The 19,179-nt window shown below is 36.2% G+C and overlaps 1 protein-coding gene across 1 annotated transcript; it reads right to left on the minus strand.

Annotated features, from left to right (window-relative positions):
• Positions 1-6,634: 6,634 nt before the first annotated feature.
• On the minus strand, positions 6,635-18,697 carry LOC135789521 (neuropeptide CCHamide-2 receptor-like). Its single transcript, XM_065299383.1, is given in 8 exon segments — positions 6,635-7,642; positions 7,741-7,915; positions 7,977-8,097; positions 8,459-8,545; positions 8,548-8,824; positions 10,738-10,957; positions 11,253-11,480; positions 18,523-18,697. Coding segments are annotated over 7 exon segments (1,242 nt in total). The 5' UTR covers positions 11,474-11,480; positions 18,523-18,697; the 3' UTR covers positions 6,635-7,501.
• Positions 18,698-19,179: the final 482 nt, after the last annotated feature.

The raw sequence follows: 19,179 nt of genomic DNA on the forward strand, positions 1-19,179 counted from the left end.
TCAAACGGCAAATGTGTGAACAATTAAAATGCTTTTTACCAAATTGGAAAAAAATTGCTGAATTTGTAGAAATATTTTGCTGTGCAAAATTAACGCGATTTAGTTTTCGGGAGGGCTTACTATTGAATGTAGAATGTAAAATGTAGAATTAAATTATAAACGATTTTTTAATTGATAACGGTGAATGCCATGAATAATATTAATTATTTTTTACACGTCCAAAAATCATTAAATACTGGGAAAAAATGATTAAATAAATAAATAAATTGATAGATAAATTGATTAATATTGCTGTCATAAAGAATTCAAAGAGGTTCTTACGAATTATATCCTGCAAAATGGTAAAAACTAAAACCAAAAATAAACAAGAAATCATAATAGTAAGAATTTCATTTCAGGGCATGTATTCAAAATAACAAGCTGTCAATTTGCATCATTGACGTCGTTTGCACGTGCTGGATTTTCATAAAGTATCATTTGCTGCAACTTTTTCTCTTGCATGCATTTGAATACCACTTAAACTGCGTAATATACTGATGTGATACAAAAATAAATCAAGCTCAGTTTATAGAAAGAAACGAAAGCCACTTATTTTAAATCTAATTACGTGCCAAACAAAGATCACATACCCAAGAAAGCAGAACTTGTAGAAAGGCATTGGTTTAAAGAATACTTCAAGATCTTTGTTTTGCCTGGGGACTGACTTAGACAACTTCAGGGACCTTTCAAAGTTGAAGTAAGTAAGTAAGTAAAAGGATGTCGATTGGCGATATCAGTAGTAGGAAAAGTCTAAACATAGAACAAAACGATAAATTGATTTAAATATCGCACTACCAGATCTTGCCAATTTTAAGTTCTGAATGGAATAAAGAAAATTCAGCCGACCATGGCAATATTCAGCAATTTCTGTGAACATTAATCAAGAAACATAGAATTGTTTCAAAACAAAACAAAAAGTATTTTTGTAGAGAATGTGAGATAAAGAGAGACTGTGATTTTGTATAAATCTGTATAAAGAAATAAAAATTCAGGTTTTTTCGGCGGGAAATACGTGCCTTCATAAACATTCACGTCGATGTCATCAAAAAATTGCTGAAATATTTTATTATTAATCAGATGAGTACAAGACGAGTCTATATGGAGAGTTTTTCTGTGCATAACAAAAGTTAATAATAAATGATATGCGATATATGACTTGTCCCAAACTAAAGATGAAGTAAATATTTTATTACGTAGGTAGATTTTACAATCGAGGCTAGTTGTTACAGTAAATAAAAAAATAAAATTATAATTAAAACAATACGTCATATCAATTACTATCGTTGAATATAAACAGGTACTTTCATTTATATAAAGGATTGTTAATGTTTAAGAAACACTAGAGAATTCTAACCTAGCAAAATTTTCAGGATTATTATTGAAGATATGCATTTATGAAATATTATATCATTCAAATGACGATAACTAATTTTACCCTGAAGTATTCTTTGTTACAGAGACATGTTCTCGTATCCTTCTCACTATCCCCCTCAAAGCAGCGGACGAAATGCCCAAGGTGGGCCCGTTGCTACCGAAAAAGGGCAAAAGAAACTAGATAATTGACTTTTAATTAGAAGCATATGCAAAACTCATTTATTATGCTTTAAGAGCCAAAAATTATGCATACCGTGCATTTTGATTTCTTATATTTACGCTTTTTTCACTCAGCTTCATTAAAAATCAATTTTATATGGAAGATCAAAAAATTTATGAAAAAAATATTACGCGATATGAAATCTATTATGTATAACGGAAATATTTTAGAAACCAGTGCTCCACATATATGGAAAAATAAAATCTTGCGTAATAAAAGTACTGCTCGTTTCATGTTTCAGAAAATTTAACACAGAAAGAAGAAGGAAAAATAAAATTTACCATGCGCGTAGATTTTCCGTCTACAGTAAATACAATTCTCTACTCAAAATGAAACAAATGGCGTTATTGTTTGACGTTAGTTTTAATTGGCACTAGCATTTTTAATTACAATCTTCGGATGCACCTTCGTTGTTTAATACTTCAGAGCTTTCCCAGCTGGTATATTCACGCAGTCGTTTACACCTGTAGAAGTATTTGTAACATTTCAAACGTTTTGCTAATTAATCTAAAAGCAATTTTTTCAAAGCCTTAATTAATTAAGTATGAATGTTTATCTTTCGCCAAGTTTAATTGCTGTCTCATCTTGACGTTTGCTTTTATTTGTACCCATGGTTATCTGCGCGCCGTAAATTATTGGCTTTTATTTTGTCGTGATGGAGTCTTAACTCTAAAAAGTGTAGATTACACAAATTTAACACCACGGGCCTATAAGAAAATAACACCAGGTTGTTACCTACTGGAAAACTAAGTTTACCAACACGGATTACAGTCAAGTGTAAACTTTTGCTGACCAGGGTGTACACTAATATTCTAATTAAAATGTAGGATCAATTTTAAAGGTAACTAAATATTTTTTAGTTCACATCATATTTCATGAGTTGCTTAATTTATCAAATCATATACTAGTAGGTAAATATTTCTTTTCTACTTCCACCGATAAAGCCCCTGTTTTATGACGCAAAACGTTTACTCACGAGCATTATCTACGGGGCGGAGTTTGCACCTGCGTTTTTGCCTACGGAGCCTACGAAGTCAAAGCAGGCGCTGTCGGCGCTGCTCGTGTCGGCGCAGCACGGCATTTATAATCTTACATTTTCCAATAGTGTGCAAGCGAATTTGGAAGATTTAAAGCAAAAGTTCAAATACAAAAACTAAACGTAGAAATAGAGTGGAAGTAAATAAAATAGCGTAAGCATCACGTGCCTAATCGTTAAACACTCGATTGATTAAACGCACGCTACGCTCGCTCTCAATCTCGTGACTAAATCCCCGTTTAGTCACTTGATACGAAATATACTACATATTTTGTACAAATATGAAAAACGTTATTATTTTAAATATAAACTTTTCCCACTTCTTTTAAAATTTTGCAGTACTTTTTATAACAATAAAATTGAAAAAAAGTTTTAACTTGGTTCCGATACAGAAAGTTGTTACTTAATTATTTAGATTCATCGTTTTTCGTATGTGATTAAGTAAAAACTTTCAAAAGCTTAACAAAAGCAACAATAATATGCAGCTTGCTAAACAGTTTGCTAACAGAATGTGTGTTGCGGAATACCCCGAAATTGTTTCCTCTTGTTTTATTAATGGCAGGACATTCACAGAGGATATGCTTTGCCATTTCATTATTATTTGCACAAGCGCACATTTATTTATTATTTAGCTAGAACCGGTTTTAAATATTACTACTGCTTAGTTCTCTCAGTAAAAAGTTTTAATGCGGTATGTTTTCATAAAATGTTCACATACTAACTAAAAATCAATTTTAGTTACGGACTTCTGTTCAAAGCTGCTAAAAATTGCATGAATTGTTAAAAGCATAAATACCAGAAACGATAAAATAACAACGAAAACAGAAAAAAAAAACACACAAAAAATTGAAAAATCTCTCATAGTTAATCAATTCCCGGTTTATCCATTTCTGTGTTGTTTAGATACTTGAACTTTAAACAAAAACAAGCGAAATGACAGTAAAGGAATTGCATAATGTTAGACTAACATTGATATCCTGGTATTCTTGCTTTAAATTTTCTGTTTAAAAACATTATGTACATCCTAGTCTTATATTTCTTGGTGTGATGTAATATTGTTTATTAAAAAGGTTACATTTTTAGTGGATAAAAATAGAGTCACATTGCCTTTTAAACGTAAAATAATATAAAAATGCAATTGTGAATTTGTTTGTGCATTTGTGAAGCTTTGCACGCAGAACGACTAAATCAATTTAGATCAATTTTGGTATAAATATACTTTCGACCAAAGAAACGTAAGTTTGCTACTTTTTCTTGCAAAAATATAATTTAAAATGTACTAGTTATGCAATTTAAACGTTGGTAACAGTAAAGTGCATTTCTCATTTCTTTAAACTTAAATTGAGGATTTTAATAGCGTAGTGTGCACATAATAATTCCAATAAACAACAATTAATCACATTGACTAATCTTCATTTCGTTGAAAGCTACTTAGTTATAAATGTATATAAGTGAATAACATGCAACAAATATATTATGAAATTTCTACTTCTATTTGATCAATATTTGCGTAATTGGAGAATGCTAATGCTTAATGCAATTACGATTTTGGAACTGGCAGTGACATATGGTTGGCGAGTTCTGGTAGCACATTATATTTTCAATAAAAACTTAACGCGACTTCATTCATTGCACGCGAAAAGTGCGCGTTTCCCGAAAACAGCGATGACATGACAGTGCGTGTCATCAATCAATAAAGCCTCGCATCCTCGTCGTGTAACTCGTGCAAAATAAAAATCCTAACAAAGCATAAAACGCCCCCAGCGTCAACGATCAGAGGCGATGCATTGTACGTGGATGAAATGTGCTCGTTCACTTCGTTTGCTTTATTTACTTTACTTACAATTCATTAATTTCATTGATCAAACGTTTTACGATTTCACGCGTTTAAGTTTGGCGGTTTAATGGTGGCTTTTGCACGAACGTGCAGAGATCAAAATGAATTATTAAACCGCCAATTATGTGCTAATTGTCCGCACCCGTCTTTTGTGCTTCTCCAAGAATGCGAATGTCGCAAAAATGCCACAGCCGATGTAATTGAGCTTTTCCTCACTCGGTTACGACTGTAAAAGCGTATACCCACTCACTATCGGTATGCAGCAATTACTATTATATTATTATTCGGCACTCTTTGTATTCCAGAAGCTCGTGCGCGCATTGTCTCCTTCGCCCGTTGGCGTTCGCTTCCGCCGTCACTAAATTCTCGTCCTTGGGGTAGGGAGACGGCACTGAATTGTGCTTTCTCGACCGTGGATTATAAATGGGCCGACATGCGGTTTTCATGTTTCACCATATTCTCCACGCTCCGGCCTCGGGTGCGTAGTGAGGACATTGCTCATATCAACCGGAGGCGGTTATACCCGCGTACTACCCGAACTTCGAAACCGCCGCAAAAACAGTTTTCAGTCACACAGCTTACAAAACAATCCAAACCCGCTCTCCGGATAATAAATTTCTTATTTGTCTAGATTTTCTCGTAATTCTCCATAATTTGCGTTGGACTACACTTTGCCATTCTTAGAAAAACAAAAGTCAAAGTAAAGACTGTGATAATAATAATCATCATCATAATCAAATGCTGTGATGTTGTAAAAGCAATGTAATCTTTTCTGTTAAAAGTATTTTGTTGTAGTTTTATTCTTTAACATCAGAGATGATGCCAAGTATGCTTTCGCCAATTTATAACATTAATGCAGGCACAAAGTAAAACACATTTATTTCTTGTTTATATTAGCTCCGCTTTACTTTCCTTTACCTCCATCAAAGAAACCTTCTAAAACGATCTCACGTGCCGCCGAAATTTTCGTTTATGTTGCTCTCTGCTGCCTCTTACATCTATTTGTGTTGAGGTCCTTGCAAATGCATTAAGAGCCAACTGAATTCAAGATTCTACTGCCATCTATGTCATAAAATCGGAATCGGCGATCATAGGACACCCTTCCACAGTTTTCTTTCAATTTACTCGTAGATATGATTTTAAATGCCTATGAATGTTATCTCTTATTTTTGTACAAATTTCATAAATTACTCGAATTACGGCGTAATACTATATACCTAGTTATTTGCCAATTGGTCCTGGTATAACTTTAAAAGACTGTAAGAGCGACTATAACTTTAAGAGTCGTCGAGGTTGCATCAAACATGACAAAGACTTCTGCAAATTCCTTAGATGTCAGATCCATTTTCTGCCCGACTACGTACAAGGAGTTTCTTTGAATTTAATTTAGACAGTGGCGTAGCTTGCACGGGGTCACTAGGGAGTTGTTGTAGTGTCATCCCATGAAGCTGGTATTTTCTAGAGACCGACCAAACTGCTTTTTAGCCGAAACCAAAACCGAAATTTCGGCCCTGGCCTCAGTTTCGGCCGAAACCGAAACTGTAATTTACATAAAAATATTATTAATTCAAGATTTACCGATTTAAGGAATGGTGCAATAAAATTATTTATAACAATATTAAGCAATAAAGTGATGTAATTGAAGATAGATAGGAAATTTTTGGTTTTGGAAATTTTTAGAACACATGTTTGGTCGAGGATTCCCTCAAACCTCTATCGTGTGTCACTTCAGAATAAAACTAGAATAAAATTCTCGAACACTCAGTTTCGGTACGGCCGAAAATTTTGGCCAATTACCTGAAACTGAAACCGAAATTGAAATTTCGGTCGGCCTCTAGTATTTTCACAGTCGGGAGTCACCCGCTACGAACCGCCGCCGCGTAGCTACACCACTGACGCCTTAGAATGTTTGCAATATCTAAGAACTACAGCCGTCCTGCTCAAATATGCATTTGATGAAAACACAAATTTTAAAATCAAGGAAAGCGCCCGCACCAAAAGTTGCCTAACAATGTCTTCCTTAAAAGAAATTATTCATGGGTTTTGGAATTAAACCGGCAGAAAAAGAATAATGGGGAATATAACTTAATAATATTAAAACAAGAAGTTACAACTTGTGCCCATTTATGTATTCTTTGTGACATTCAATATAAACTTTAAACTCAGATAAAAGTAATTTGCAAAAATGACATTGATAACAATGCGTTCCAATAATTACCTACATATTTGCATATGGCTGCAATATACATAAAATTTTCAACACATTTATAACATTTAACATAAAATACAGTTTTCTTCCAGATATTTACAATCAATTACTAATCTTCTATTACTAATCATTAAAAGTGTTCATGTACAAATAGCTCAATTATATTTAAATATTTATATGCATAAATAGGAGAATGTGAAGAGTAGTTTGACTAACTCGGCGTAATAACATTTTTAGAGTTTTAAATATACGAGTAAATAAATGAAACATATAACATAGGTATGATTATAGTTACTTTAGGGTACGGTTTATGGCAGCAATATGCACACTTAGTGTAAGCACAATATTGTAAATACAGGATAATAATATAAACATTTGTTAATATTTACTTGTAGTTAGTTAAAATTGAGTATGAATATCGGAATTGTACAAAGATTACTTTAGCATATATGGAATATAGGAAACAAAAAATGAAAAACAGCAGATTTAAGAATATCACTTACAATTTCAATATGAATTCTGGAATTTTGGAATTTCCACGAAATTAATACCATTTCTTAGTCTAATTGTAATCGGATCATGTTCGTCTTCAAATGAAAACATTCCAAACCTCTCATAATTTTGATGTTGATCTTGATACTGAATAACATCATTTGCGCGTCAAACTAATGGCATGTAGTGCGCCGTTTCTCAAATGCATAGCAGATGTGTTCAAACGTTATCACAAAAGACGACTTTTCTTTTCCTTTCATGCGATTGCTCACTTGACGAACAGCTAGGGCTGTTTCAAGTGGTCAGTTTAAACGTATTCTCCGATTTGCTGCTGGTAGTGCTTGTTTCAAATTTAATCACTTTTCCTTCGTAAGTCTTTCGACGTGCAATGAGTTTATTCTTGTGGTAAACGCTGTGCGCGTCGATGGTGGTTCCCTAGGGCATTAAAATATTCAACACATTCAACAGTCACGACAATTTTCGCCGTCGCGACGGAAAACCAAACGCGAACGAGTGAATTTCCCCATATCTACCTGTGTGTGTCGTCGGCACGTTGAATTGAAGCTCGTCTCGCAATTGCCTTGCGACGGAACGGCGCCGCGTACCAGAAGCAGTTGCCGGCGACAGCATAAGTAATGATTGAAGTGCTGACGAAAGACGCCGCTGACGCAGTACAGTGCCACAGGGTTCACGCATGAGTTGAGGAAGCTATAAACGACTCGTCTTAAATTTATCGCAAATGTCTCCAGAATAAATAACTTGTTTTCACCTCAGGCAGAAACCTATTATGCGTAAAGCGTGCCAGAAATCATTATAATCGTGTTCGGCGGATGGATATAGCCAGAACCACAGCATGAAGACATGATGCGGAAGAAAGCAGATGAAGAATACTGAAAACAATAATTAAATTATGCACAAATTACGAGGATCATATCGTATTTAGGTCGTATTTTAAATGCTCAGTTATGCATAGATTAAAAATCAGTCACAAGCATTTATGAAAAACCAAGACTTCAACCAAATTATATTTTAATGTTTTATCTTCGTGCTAACGTATACATAGCAAGATTTTCATCTCTCTTGCAATCGATAAAACTTTTACGTTTCCGTTTCTCAAATTTCAAAATCCTTTGTTTGCATATTGTTTTTTATTTGAGAGGTGTTGACAGAGGAGCTTAATTCAGCCATTCCAGCCACCTTAAGTCAAACCTCTACGGTTTGCGGCAGTGCGAATGTTTGTTGTTTACTTACAGAAAACGAAAGCCATGACCATCTTGGCTACGTGCCGACGTGCACGTGTTTGCGCCTGACTTTGGCCCTGCAGCTCACCGGGCACTTCCGGGTGCTGGCCTGCAGCCTCTGCGCCATTAACACATAGAAGCCTGTAATGATGCACAGTGGGATGATGTAGTAGATGAGCGCCTTCGCCACAACACTGTAGCGAGCAAATGTACGCTTGTACGGTGGCGCCGGATACGGAGAGCAGACTGTTATGTTGAGGTTGGAGGTGTTGGTCAGAGGGATCACCTCGAGCCTCGAAATGATCGCGCCAGGCAGCGCGAGCACGAGCGCCAGCATCCAGATGAGGATCGCCGTCAGTAGCGTCAACGGTTTTATCTGCGGGTGCAAATAGAGCTTACAAGTTACATCGAACGGCAATTTCAGCGGATGTGTATTGTGGTTTTGCGATTCAGTCATTTGCGAATTGCGGTGACTAATGGCGCATTATTACCGGGTGAAAACGTGACGACAAACAATAATATAAACAAACGGCGTGGAACAAATCTACGTGAAGCAAAAGACTTGCTTGTTATGTCTATTAATTCGAACAATAGGGTGTAAGCTTTGCTGACACGTTCAAATCAGAAATTAGTAACCCTAGAATAGCCGTTTTTAATAGATTACTAGAATATTTAGTTCAAATGTACTTTCTTGTATTTTCAATTAATTAAGGAATTTGGCAAAACTATATAACAAAGTTGCTGTTTTCTTGAACTATCCATTCAACAATAAATATTCTCAAATATGTCAAAATCAAGATTGTCTAAAAACACTACCACTACGACAACAAGCATAGTTTGCAACACTGTAAGTTGCATTTAATCCAATTTGCCTGCAGTGCTAAGTGCTAATTTTCTCAACTATTTCTTTCCAAAATCAAGATAGAAATTAAGGATGGAGTCGAAAGTCATGAGTGTGTGCAACAGCAACGCCGTGCTGCGCTGACGACAACCAGCTTTCCTGGGAGACCGAACGTAATCGGTTTGCCAAAATAATTAAGAGAGACTGGTGTGTAGACATCAATGCTTATCAACCCGATAGGTATGTCCCAATTCGGCAGCGGTTGGCGCTTAAACGTAGCCGGCCTAAAATTGACGAAACTATATATGCCAATTTTGCAATATTTTGTTGTTCCTATTAGTAATACTTAATTTTAGCCATAAATAAATAAATAGATCTACTCATTTATTGTGAGTTCAATGACTGTTACTACAACAAATTTAAATGCAAAATCTTCCTATTTCTTGAATGTATCTATTCGACATAAAAATGTATTTCTTGGATTAATCTATTGCAATAACAAAGATATCATAATTTTAGTTGAAAATTACCTGATTTACAATATTTTCTGACCAATACTTTCGATAAATATAGCCGTTTCGTGGGTAACGTTCGAACTTTATTCAAAACGATGTTCCTCACATCTATTCAAATTTTAGCTTTATGATAGTTAATGTACTCTATTTTTTGCAAATTTAACTGGACTATTCAGTTTTTCATAAATTAGTCCGTAATTTTAAACTTTTGTTTGTCAACAAAAAAAAACTTTTTGTTTAAAGTATATTCTGAATTCTAGGACCGTTTTGGAATCTAAATTAGGAATACTAAAATTTGGTCGATATTTTTCTTACAAGTTACGAAATTTGAAGTTTTCAAGTGGTTTCTAGGGTTAAGAGTAGTAAAGTGTACATATTCGTATTTCGTCTTTCTCTTAGCAATCGTTTTACGACATTCAATTCTTGCTTTTGCCCTATGAAACCGTGTTAGTATGTGTTACTAGGTGCTTCGTACGTTTTGTTTCATTCATTCCGTCGCGACAGTAGCGTTCCTATCTAAACGGATTACGGCCAAATGCCGTCAAACAATCGAGTCGCAACTTCCCCGCACGCGCCGCGCCCGCCTTCTATTCCCAAGATATTCTCGCCGCCGCCACGGGCGCGTTTACAATACAAACCATAACACTCGCCAGAATGGCTCGGCGCAGTGTGTTGCCATATTTTAATCAGTCTAAGTTATTAATTCACTACCGTGAATACGGCGTAGCAACACGGATTAGAAACCTGGCAAATAACTTAAAGCGGTTGAGTAAATAAAACGCCAGTGGTCTTCCTACCGTTTGTGCGTGATCAATTAGACATTGTGAAGGTATCGCAGGAATATTCCGTATAGACAAAACGGCGTTATATATTGTATTGGAAACTAGGTGGAAACTGTGGGCAATCGGGTATTCAATTTGGTTGGGATCTGACCTGAAATCGCCTTAGTGGGTTGACAATAGCGCAGTATCGCTCTGCCGATAGCGCGGTCAATGTGAAGACTGACACGCCGATCGAGATGTCCTTTGTGGTCTCGGAAAGTTTACATAATGCGAGGCCCCATTTCCACGTCGGGACGGTGTAGATTTGCGCCGTGTACGGTACGCACGTCACGATGACGAGGAGATCAGCCAACGCCAGCGATAAGATGTACCTGCAAGTGCGAAAGGAGTAAATAATGGAAAATTCGCGGTCGCGTTGCGGGGAGACAAATGCGGCGTCACCCAAGATGCAAACTCAAACGCGCGTTTCTGCGTGCTTGCACTTTGAGCGCGCGTGCTTTGTGCTCATGCTGGCAGACTTCAAACGGGAAGTTGATATTTCCAAGCGAGAAGTCGAAGTTTATAGCGGCAGCGGCATTGCCGCCTACACAGGCGCCGAGTGCCTACTTCCATCTCCAAAGAACAACGTAAAATGAGCTAGTAAATTGATATTTATGCAGTGCTTACGTATTCGGAACGTTGCGCATCGCTCTGTGCCGAAAGAAAATGATGACAAGTGTCCTGTTGCCCAATACACCGACGACGAATATGATGAAAAACACTATCGGGACGATATACGTTTCGGGCCTCTCGGAGTATGGCGTGTACGTGTCATCCGAATCCAGATCTTCGTCCAATGTGGTCGTTACTTCCGTCGTGCTCCATTCAAGATATTCTTCCAGCGACATGGCGTACCTGTTTGTGCAATGAAAACAAGTTGTACAAGAATATCTCAAAAATTTCCCTGAATACCAGGGTAAATATGCATACTTTGTTGATTTTCTGGATTTCAGGAAGGGTGAAACTATTATCTGCATTCCAAAACCGCTTGCAATAAAGTAGACCATTAAAGTCAGACAGCGTATGATGCCTGCGCAATATAGCACACGAAAGCACGTTGGTGACGGACGAATATACAATATATATGTAAACGAATCGAACATTAAATGACGCAAAAGGGAAGCGTGCTTGGAATGCAAGAAAAAGTCAACAGCTTTCAGGAGATGACGTGACTTCTTGCAACCGGAGGATGCTTTTACATTCAAGTACTTCCTTCTGGCGTTGATGAACGGACCATGGAGTTACAGTTTGCAATTGCAACACAAATTGAATTTGTCATACAAATATAAAACCAGAAAACAGTCGTAATTATTAATTTTAAGTTTAATGTGACATTAAAAATTTATTAGCACACGAATTGCTTGAGTTCGACTTTTGTACGTTAACATAAATTTAGTTTTGTTTTAAGTTAAAAATAAACTCACATAAACAAATTTAAATAATAAAAAAGTTAGATTGATTTGAGATTAATGTTTTAATCATCCCCGCATGATATTTAAGTATGAATTAAATTGAATTGAATTAAAATGAATTAATTATAATATTCATATTTTCTTTTCAGTGAAGACGTGATTCACAATAGCAAATCACCAGGTGACCTTTGTGAATCATATCAGGATTACAAATATTTACAAATTGGATTTGGAATTGAACACTAGATTTTTATAGAAGCAAAATATCCTTGCGCATAACTTTGTTTGTGGATTGATGCATGTTTTCCGTTCGCATTGAATTCCATGCGTATTCTTATTGTAGAAGAAGAAATTGAAAATGCACGTGGTGCATTTAGTCGTGTTTCACCAACCGATATTTTCTCAAGTTCATGCAGATGTAAATAATATTAATAAATGTACATTGATATCATGATATTACACACATGATTAAAATAAACACAAAACGAATAAAATGCATGCGTACTCAAACACCGAGACGGTTATAATTAAAAATGAAATATAATTTGCAGTGTTTGTAAGACTTTTAACAGCTTGTCGTCGAACCCTTTGATCCTTCCATTTACTAATTAAGTTAAGGCTGCGTAATCTTTTCGTACTTATTACGCCGGTAATTTTAGAGCGTCGCAAATGAAGATTAATCAAATTTAACGCCGAACGCTTAAAAAATATATTTTCAATTATTTCAACAAGCAGCAATTATCAATTATTGTAATTATATTTCTAGGCAAACAATATATTCTCAAAAGTGACACAATTTTAGTATTGTGATAGATACCATTATCTTCAGGGTAAATACGTTTGATGTTTATAAGGTTTTCAGTCAAAACATGCAAAATGTTACGGCAATTACTCCGTAAATGTAATGTAAATGCAATGTAAATTATTTATATCTGCATTACGCATTAGTCGCCAGTATGACAAATTACGTTGCGTTAATAATTTGCAACAATTTATTTGTGAATGGCACCCGATATTCGCCACCGCGTGTTGTAACAGTCGCCTGATAATCATAAATTGTGAATTAACAATCGGATTGAATGATATAATAGAGGATGCCCACATATCAATTGCCATAATCCAGCTCTTATAGATTTGCAGATTAATTAGAATGCACCCGACGCGATTCCCATGGCGTGCACGTCGCCGCCACGCAAATTTGCGCACCATTCGAGAATGTATCGAAGAAAATTGATGATATTATTATAACGTATGGCTGCACTGTGATAATCGTCTCAATAATACCTCATTAATGCCGCCTGTACACATTGTGCGGTTGAAGAAAACAGGCAGTGATTACATGTGATCGCTGCATTTGCGCCCAGTTTGCTAGTTCATTGTAAGGAAACCAGTATGCTTGCTTGTCAACAAGAATTTGATGGCAACGTTATTGCGTTACGTACACCAACATAGGTGGGTATAAGCTCTTAATAATATATGCAGAGAACAAAAGAAGTGGCTAACTCACCCACGAACACGTCCGAACTTATATCAACTCTTTGGTAATTTTTTTGCGTGTTATTTAATCTATTTATGACTTTGTAAACTGAATTAACGTCCGACGTTATTACAATATCTGCTGCTAGATTGAGTAACGCAATGGTTACATTGTTACGGCACGTGGAACAGGAGCAATCCAGTCGTTTGTTTACTGTTGACACATCAATGTAGTTTGCGCAATTTTTCTTTCACATTGGTCCTGACCATTGCATTTTTCTGAAGCTTTTATTAATTTTATTCAATTGTATAAAAGTTTGGCAAAGTGTATCTTCAGAAACAAATATTTGAATTGAGGTACATGTGCATAGCGCTATTGTTTACAATATTCCTGATGTTGGGGGTAGTAAGACTGGAGCAACTTAGTTAGACGGTTGTTTGTCTGGTTGGATAATAACCGATTGAGAAAGTTTTAATATTTTCCTTTGCTATTTTAGAAATATTATACCATCAATTATAGAAAAGTCATTTAAAAATCGTCAGAAGCAAGTATAAAAAAATATCCTGGCGTTTTAACATAAAAGTCACAATTTTGATCGTACTGCCATATATTGCAGTTTGAATATTACACTACGCCCGTTGTAATTAATAACCTTCCGGGACATATGCGCAAGCATAGGAGAATTGAACGATGCTCGGTTTTCATTCTGCGTGATGTGACATGTGAATAACGATCATAATAGTAAGTGTAGTGTGTCAACTGGTGTAAGAAATATTGATGAAAATAAACTGACGAAGATAAGGCCTACTAGAAGCTGTATCCATATTTGACAGAATTTAGAGAACTTGTAAAAATCATTCTTAACTGCTTTAGTAGTGTATAACTCAAAACCAAAAAATCAAATCATAAATCATCACTAACAACAAGAATTATATCGCATTGAATTGAAAGCCAAACGTTTTAAGTGGTTAAAAGCCTTCTGAAAATCGCACTATAAAAAATACCAGTTTTCACATTACAAATTTGATTTGTGGGATGTTGCAGCTTCCTCCCAAAGACAATACCGTGCCCTTAATCGACTTCTTCATCCCATTTAACTTTCGAGTTGATATATCTCTCCGGCAGCCGCAGTCTTTGTATACCGCAGATCCAGATTTATCGTGGTGCACTTGAATTTCTGGATTGTCAAAGTCAAGCACAGAAGTCCATCTTTATCAGCTTCCCAGCGCATTGCAATTTGCATTACAATTGTATTGTTTTATTACTGCCGCTGTCGAGATGCAAGAAATCGATGGAAATGTTTTTCCCGATTTTAAAACAATCGAGGCTCTTCCAGTTGCAAAGAATAGTTGAAAAACTGCAATAAGATATCGTAAACTTTGAACTAAAATAAAAAATACTATGATTAAAGTGCGGAGCGTGTCAACACGTAAGTAATCGATTACTTCTCAGATCAAGTTTGAGTGAAAAAATGTGTGTGTGTGTGCTTAAGTCGCGTAAGCACAGTTGAAATTACACTTCGGGATATTTTTGCATTTTATTGTCACTTTTAGTTTTCTTTAGATTGTAAAATGTGTTAATATGTTGCACTTATACCAGACATATCTGTTGCCCACAACGGACAACATACTGAGACATGACTTGCTAACTTATAACAAATTTACCTTTGCTATGGCAAAATTTTATTTTTCCCTTTTGTGTTAATATATTGTTCGCAAGTATATCAATTTTTAAAATAAATAGAAACAATATAAAATAAAATTGACCCACTCGGAATTAACGGGAATAGTTGTCAAATTAATTGAAGTTTTTCACGAAGGAAAACTTTGTTTTAAATGTCGAATTTACTCAAAAACGCGATTCGAAAAATTCAATCAAAACAAAAATTGTCAAAAAAGGTATCTAAAGGTTAATTTTGGAAAAGTTATTGCAATTTAAAATTAAAAACATTTTTTGAAAATTTCATAACTTTTTGAGGTAAGGAGAAAAAATTTTAAAAAATATTCAGAATTATTATTATTTAGAAAATAATTCTCAAAGGGTCGGGAAGAATGGAAAAGTTTTCGCTTAATCTAAATAGCTTAAAAAATATCAAAGATTTAAAATTTGAATGCAAAGCGTTTGTTTAATAAAAATCTCAGTTGATTTTGATTTTTGTTAGATTCGTTTGACATGATTGCTTTTCAGCCTGCCCCTGAGTAATAGATATCCTTGATGAATTTCAATTGACCTTAATCAATAGTGGTATATATACCAATGAGTAAACTCTCAAATCTCTCAACAATTTTCCAACAATCCCGAGAAATTTAATAAGCGCCATTTACATGTTTATAGTTTGGCGAGTTTGACGCATGAGTAAATATATTTACCAAATTTCGCGCTGAATTGTGTTTTAAGCCCGGCAATGATTACAACCTGTGGTCAGTATCCTATAGTAAACAATTTCCATTGCTGCACGAAGTTGAAGCCGGCGAAATTTAGAAATTGATCAGCCATTCGTACGCATATCAAACGCGGAACATGAAGCACGAGTACGGCAATCATAAAAGAATTCGCTCGTTTTAATTAACACGCTGGAACAATGCATCGACCAGCCGACACATTGCTCTTCAGGATAACGAGGCGACAATGCCAGTACCGGCGCGATCCATGAACGAATGAATTCGAGCACGTTTATAATCGCACAGGTGCACGCGGAAAATTGATGGCGAGCCTATTCAAAATAATAGTACTAACGCCACTCTGTGAGCCGAATTTCAACGCCCGTAATCCATTGTCCTGGTATTCTCCACCATAATTTAAAATGTTCGTGGGTGATTATTTAAAAATCTTAATGTTGATAATTGGTACTGCCTGCACAATGTTCGCATTGTTTCAAGCAGCCAATGTTAATTTTAGATAAATCTATTGCACAACACCAGACAAACAGACGGACGTCACGGTAATAAGAAAACGCAACTACAATACAACCGAATTGCATTACATTATGCATTTGCAGGATGTTACAACCGATAATGCTGTTCTTCTCGGAAACGTGCGTTATCAACAACTACAGCGAATTCAATTAAGGAGCGTAACAAAACAACAACACCGCCTACGCATCTTGCGTGTTACGTCGGTTTTTCCTGAATTTACTAATCGATGAAATTTTCCGTATTTTACGCGACTGACCAAAAATCAAATTGTGTTACGTTGATGATTGACAGTGATTTTGAGAAGCTGAGTTAATTATCGCTAACAACTCGCTTGCTGTGCGCACAAATTGACTCCTGTACTGGGAAACGACGTTTCAGTTGCTGAAAACTGTATCAATGTGCTCACGTGTGATTGAAATATAATTAAGTTGGCAGTGCATAGCGAGCACTCTCCTTAAGTAAACCAGACATTGAGTAACGATAAAATTTGAGCTTTGTCAAATTGATTGATTGTTGTTATACTTTTATCCCGATGTAAGAGCCACAGTCCAAGTATATGATGACTGAAAATCACTAAAATTATTTAATTTAAGGTCTTACGAGTAAATACCAAACAGGCATTCATTCTCACTTCACAGAATTGTACCAATGAGCATCAAAACCAAACTTTTGACGTTGATTAAAAATGACTTAATGACTGAAAATTACTGAATTTACCTTTCTCTCAACTAAACAAATAATTTTCACAAATATATCTTATTCATTGTAAATAATATATTGTTTGCCACATTATAGGGTACATTTTAAGTAAATAAGTAATACTTGAACTAGAAATAACCAAAATTAACATGTATCTATCGCGTTCGGTACTTATACATCAAGTCAAATTCATAACTGCCGACCCCAAACTTGTGGATACGAGCTGTACATTTTCGTACGTAGTTCTACTTGTACGCATTTATTGCAGACAGGAATCACGGTAATTCGAACCAGGGTGATTAGAAATAAATTTGATATCCCTTTCCGCGCCCGAATCCCGGAATAAAAGCGAATGATCGATCTTCAAGAAGCGCCTACGACTGCGACATTCGTAACTATCCATTCTGCCCGGACAATAAATATATCGTAACAGAAGTAAGTCTGTGCTAAATCTGTCCTGGCCAAACAACACAAGAAGACTCTAACCTAGATTGATGAAGCATTATTTATATAGGCCAAGTCGTGCATGAACCGTTTTCTTTTCTGTACTCAATTCATCGTGCATGATTTTTCAACAAGTTGTCTTTGTCCGGATTTAATTAAAAATTGAAAACAAACACGCAGGAATTAAAATCTTAATTTGAATCCGTGTAAGATTTCGTTGGGACAAGCAGGGGGTGTAAAGGACCATTGGCACCAGCGGCTTTGTGGTCCTGACAAGACGGGAAGCTAATCCGGTACCACAACATCCTGTTACTAGCCTATCGCCTGGTTAAACATGTTTTCTGTCCGCCTTCGCCCTGAAATTCGCCGAAGGCAACCCAGGCCTTCAAATCGCCTTTGGAAATTAGTTAGTACCAACGCGCGCTCGTATTTCATTCGGGGGTGCAAACACGAATACTCGACTTCGAAATAAGATCAAGACGGGCAATGCGCAGATAATGAAAGTTGAATTAGATTTTTCGGTGCGCTGTTGGTTTCTTTTGACGGTGGCGAATTTGTGCACCGCACGTAAATTCGACGCCGACGCGTGCAAATTGTACATGTGGGTAGAGTGCGTGAAGAGATAAAAGCGCGCGCGTGGCGGGAAATGTAGTGCTTTGTGGCGCATTTGCCTCAATTTATAGAAAACCGGTGGAAACATTGGGATAAAAATCTGCGTTATTGTATCGCAGCAAATAAACACGCAAATACCGGCTTTGAACGTAAAGATAGAAGTGCATGCTTTCACATATAGAAGTGTTTTGTTCAATTTGTTATTTATGATGCGCGTGTGAAAACAAAGCAAAAAGACATGCACAAAGCCCAAAATTTAAACTACGCACTTAGGAAATATTTGTGAAATAAATTATGCATCATTCATAATAAATTAATAATTACAACATATAACTTACACTAATTATGAAGTTTAGTGCAGGTGTTTTGTGTACGCTTGCAGGTATCTACGCAAAACTTCTCGATGAATACGAATCAGACCTGATAGTCAAGACGACATTCATAAATGCGCTTGAACAACTCGATGCAACTCGCTCAAAGCTCTTCCATCGCATCCGCGCGGCGATAAATTGGTCGTCAATTAACACACCAAAGTTAATTATCAACGTCTATTGCCAATTAGATATGCTTTCTGGAATTCTTACCTTTTCCGCCAAAAACTTTACACTTTTACGGTCTGCAGCAGGAACGCAATTGAATTGTTTAAAGTAAATAAATTATTAAGCGTAAACTGATTTATATTGAAATTGTTTCTGCAAACTTTCAAATTGCTGTGTGAGCACTGTTTAATATTTGCCGCAAATTTGTAACTTTGCTAGCAACACTAACTGATTAGGGCGCAAACTGGTCGAAGGACGCTGGAGTCGGTGCGAAGCCGTGCGTTTGGTCGAGCGCGCGTACGCCGAATGATGCGGGCTCGCTGCCTCCGCGCGCGAAGAGGATACTTCTGAAGTGCGGCGCCTCCACCAAGAATCTTCCAGCTCGCGAGTCGCAAAAGCGCGCGCGGTGCAGTTATTATCGACAGTTTCCAAATTGCTAAGATTTAGAATTCAGAC

The sequence above is a fragment of the Atheta coriaria genome, unplaced genomic scaffold (genome assembly GCF_025399875.1).
Source record: "Atheta coriaria isolate IRGN ID8LTWV9N9 unplaced genomic scaffold, Caltech_Dcor_3.1 hic_scaffold_1_pilon, whole genome shotgun sequence".
Lineage (NCBI taxonomy): Eukaryota > Metazoa > Arthropoda > Insecta > Coleoptera > Staphylinidae > Dalotia > Dalotia coriaria.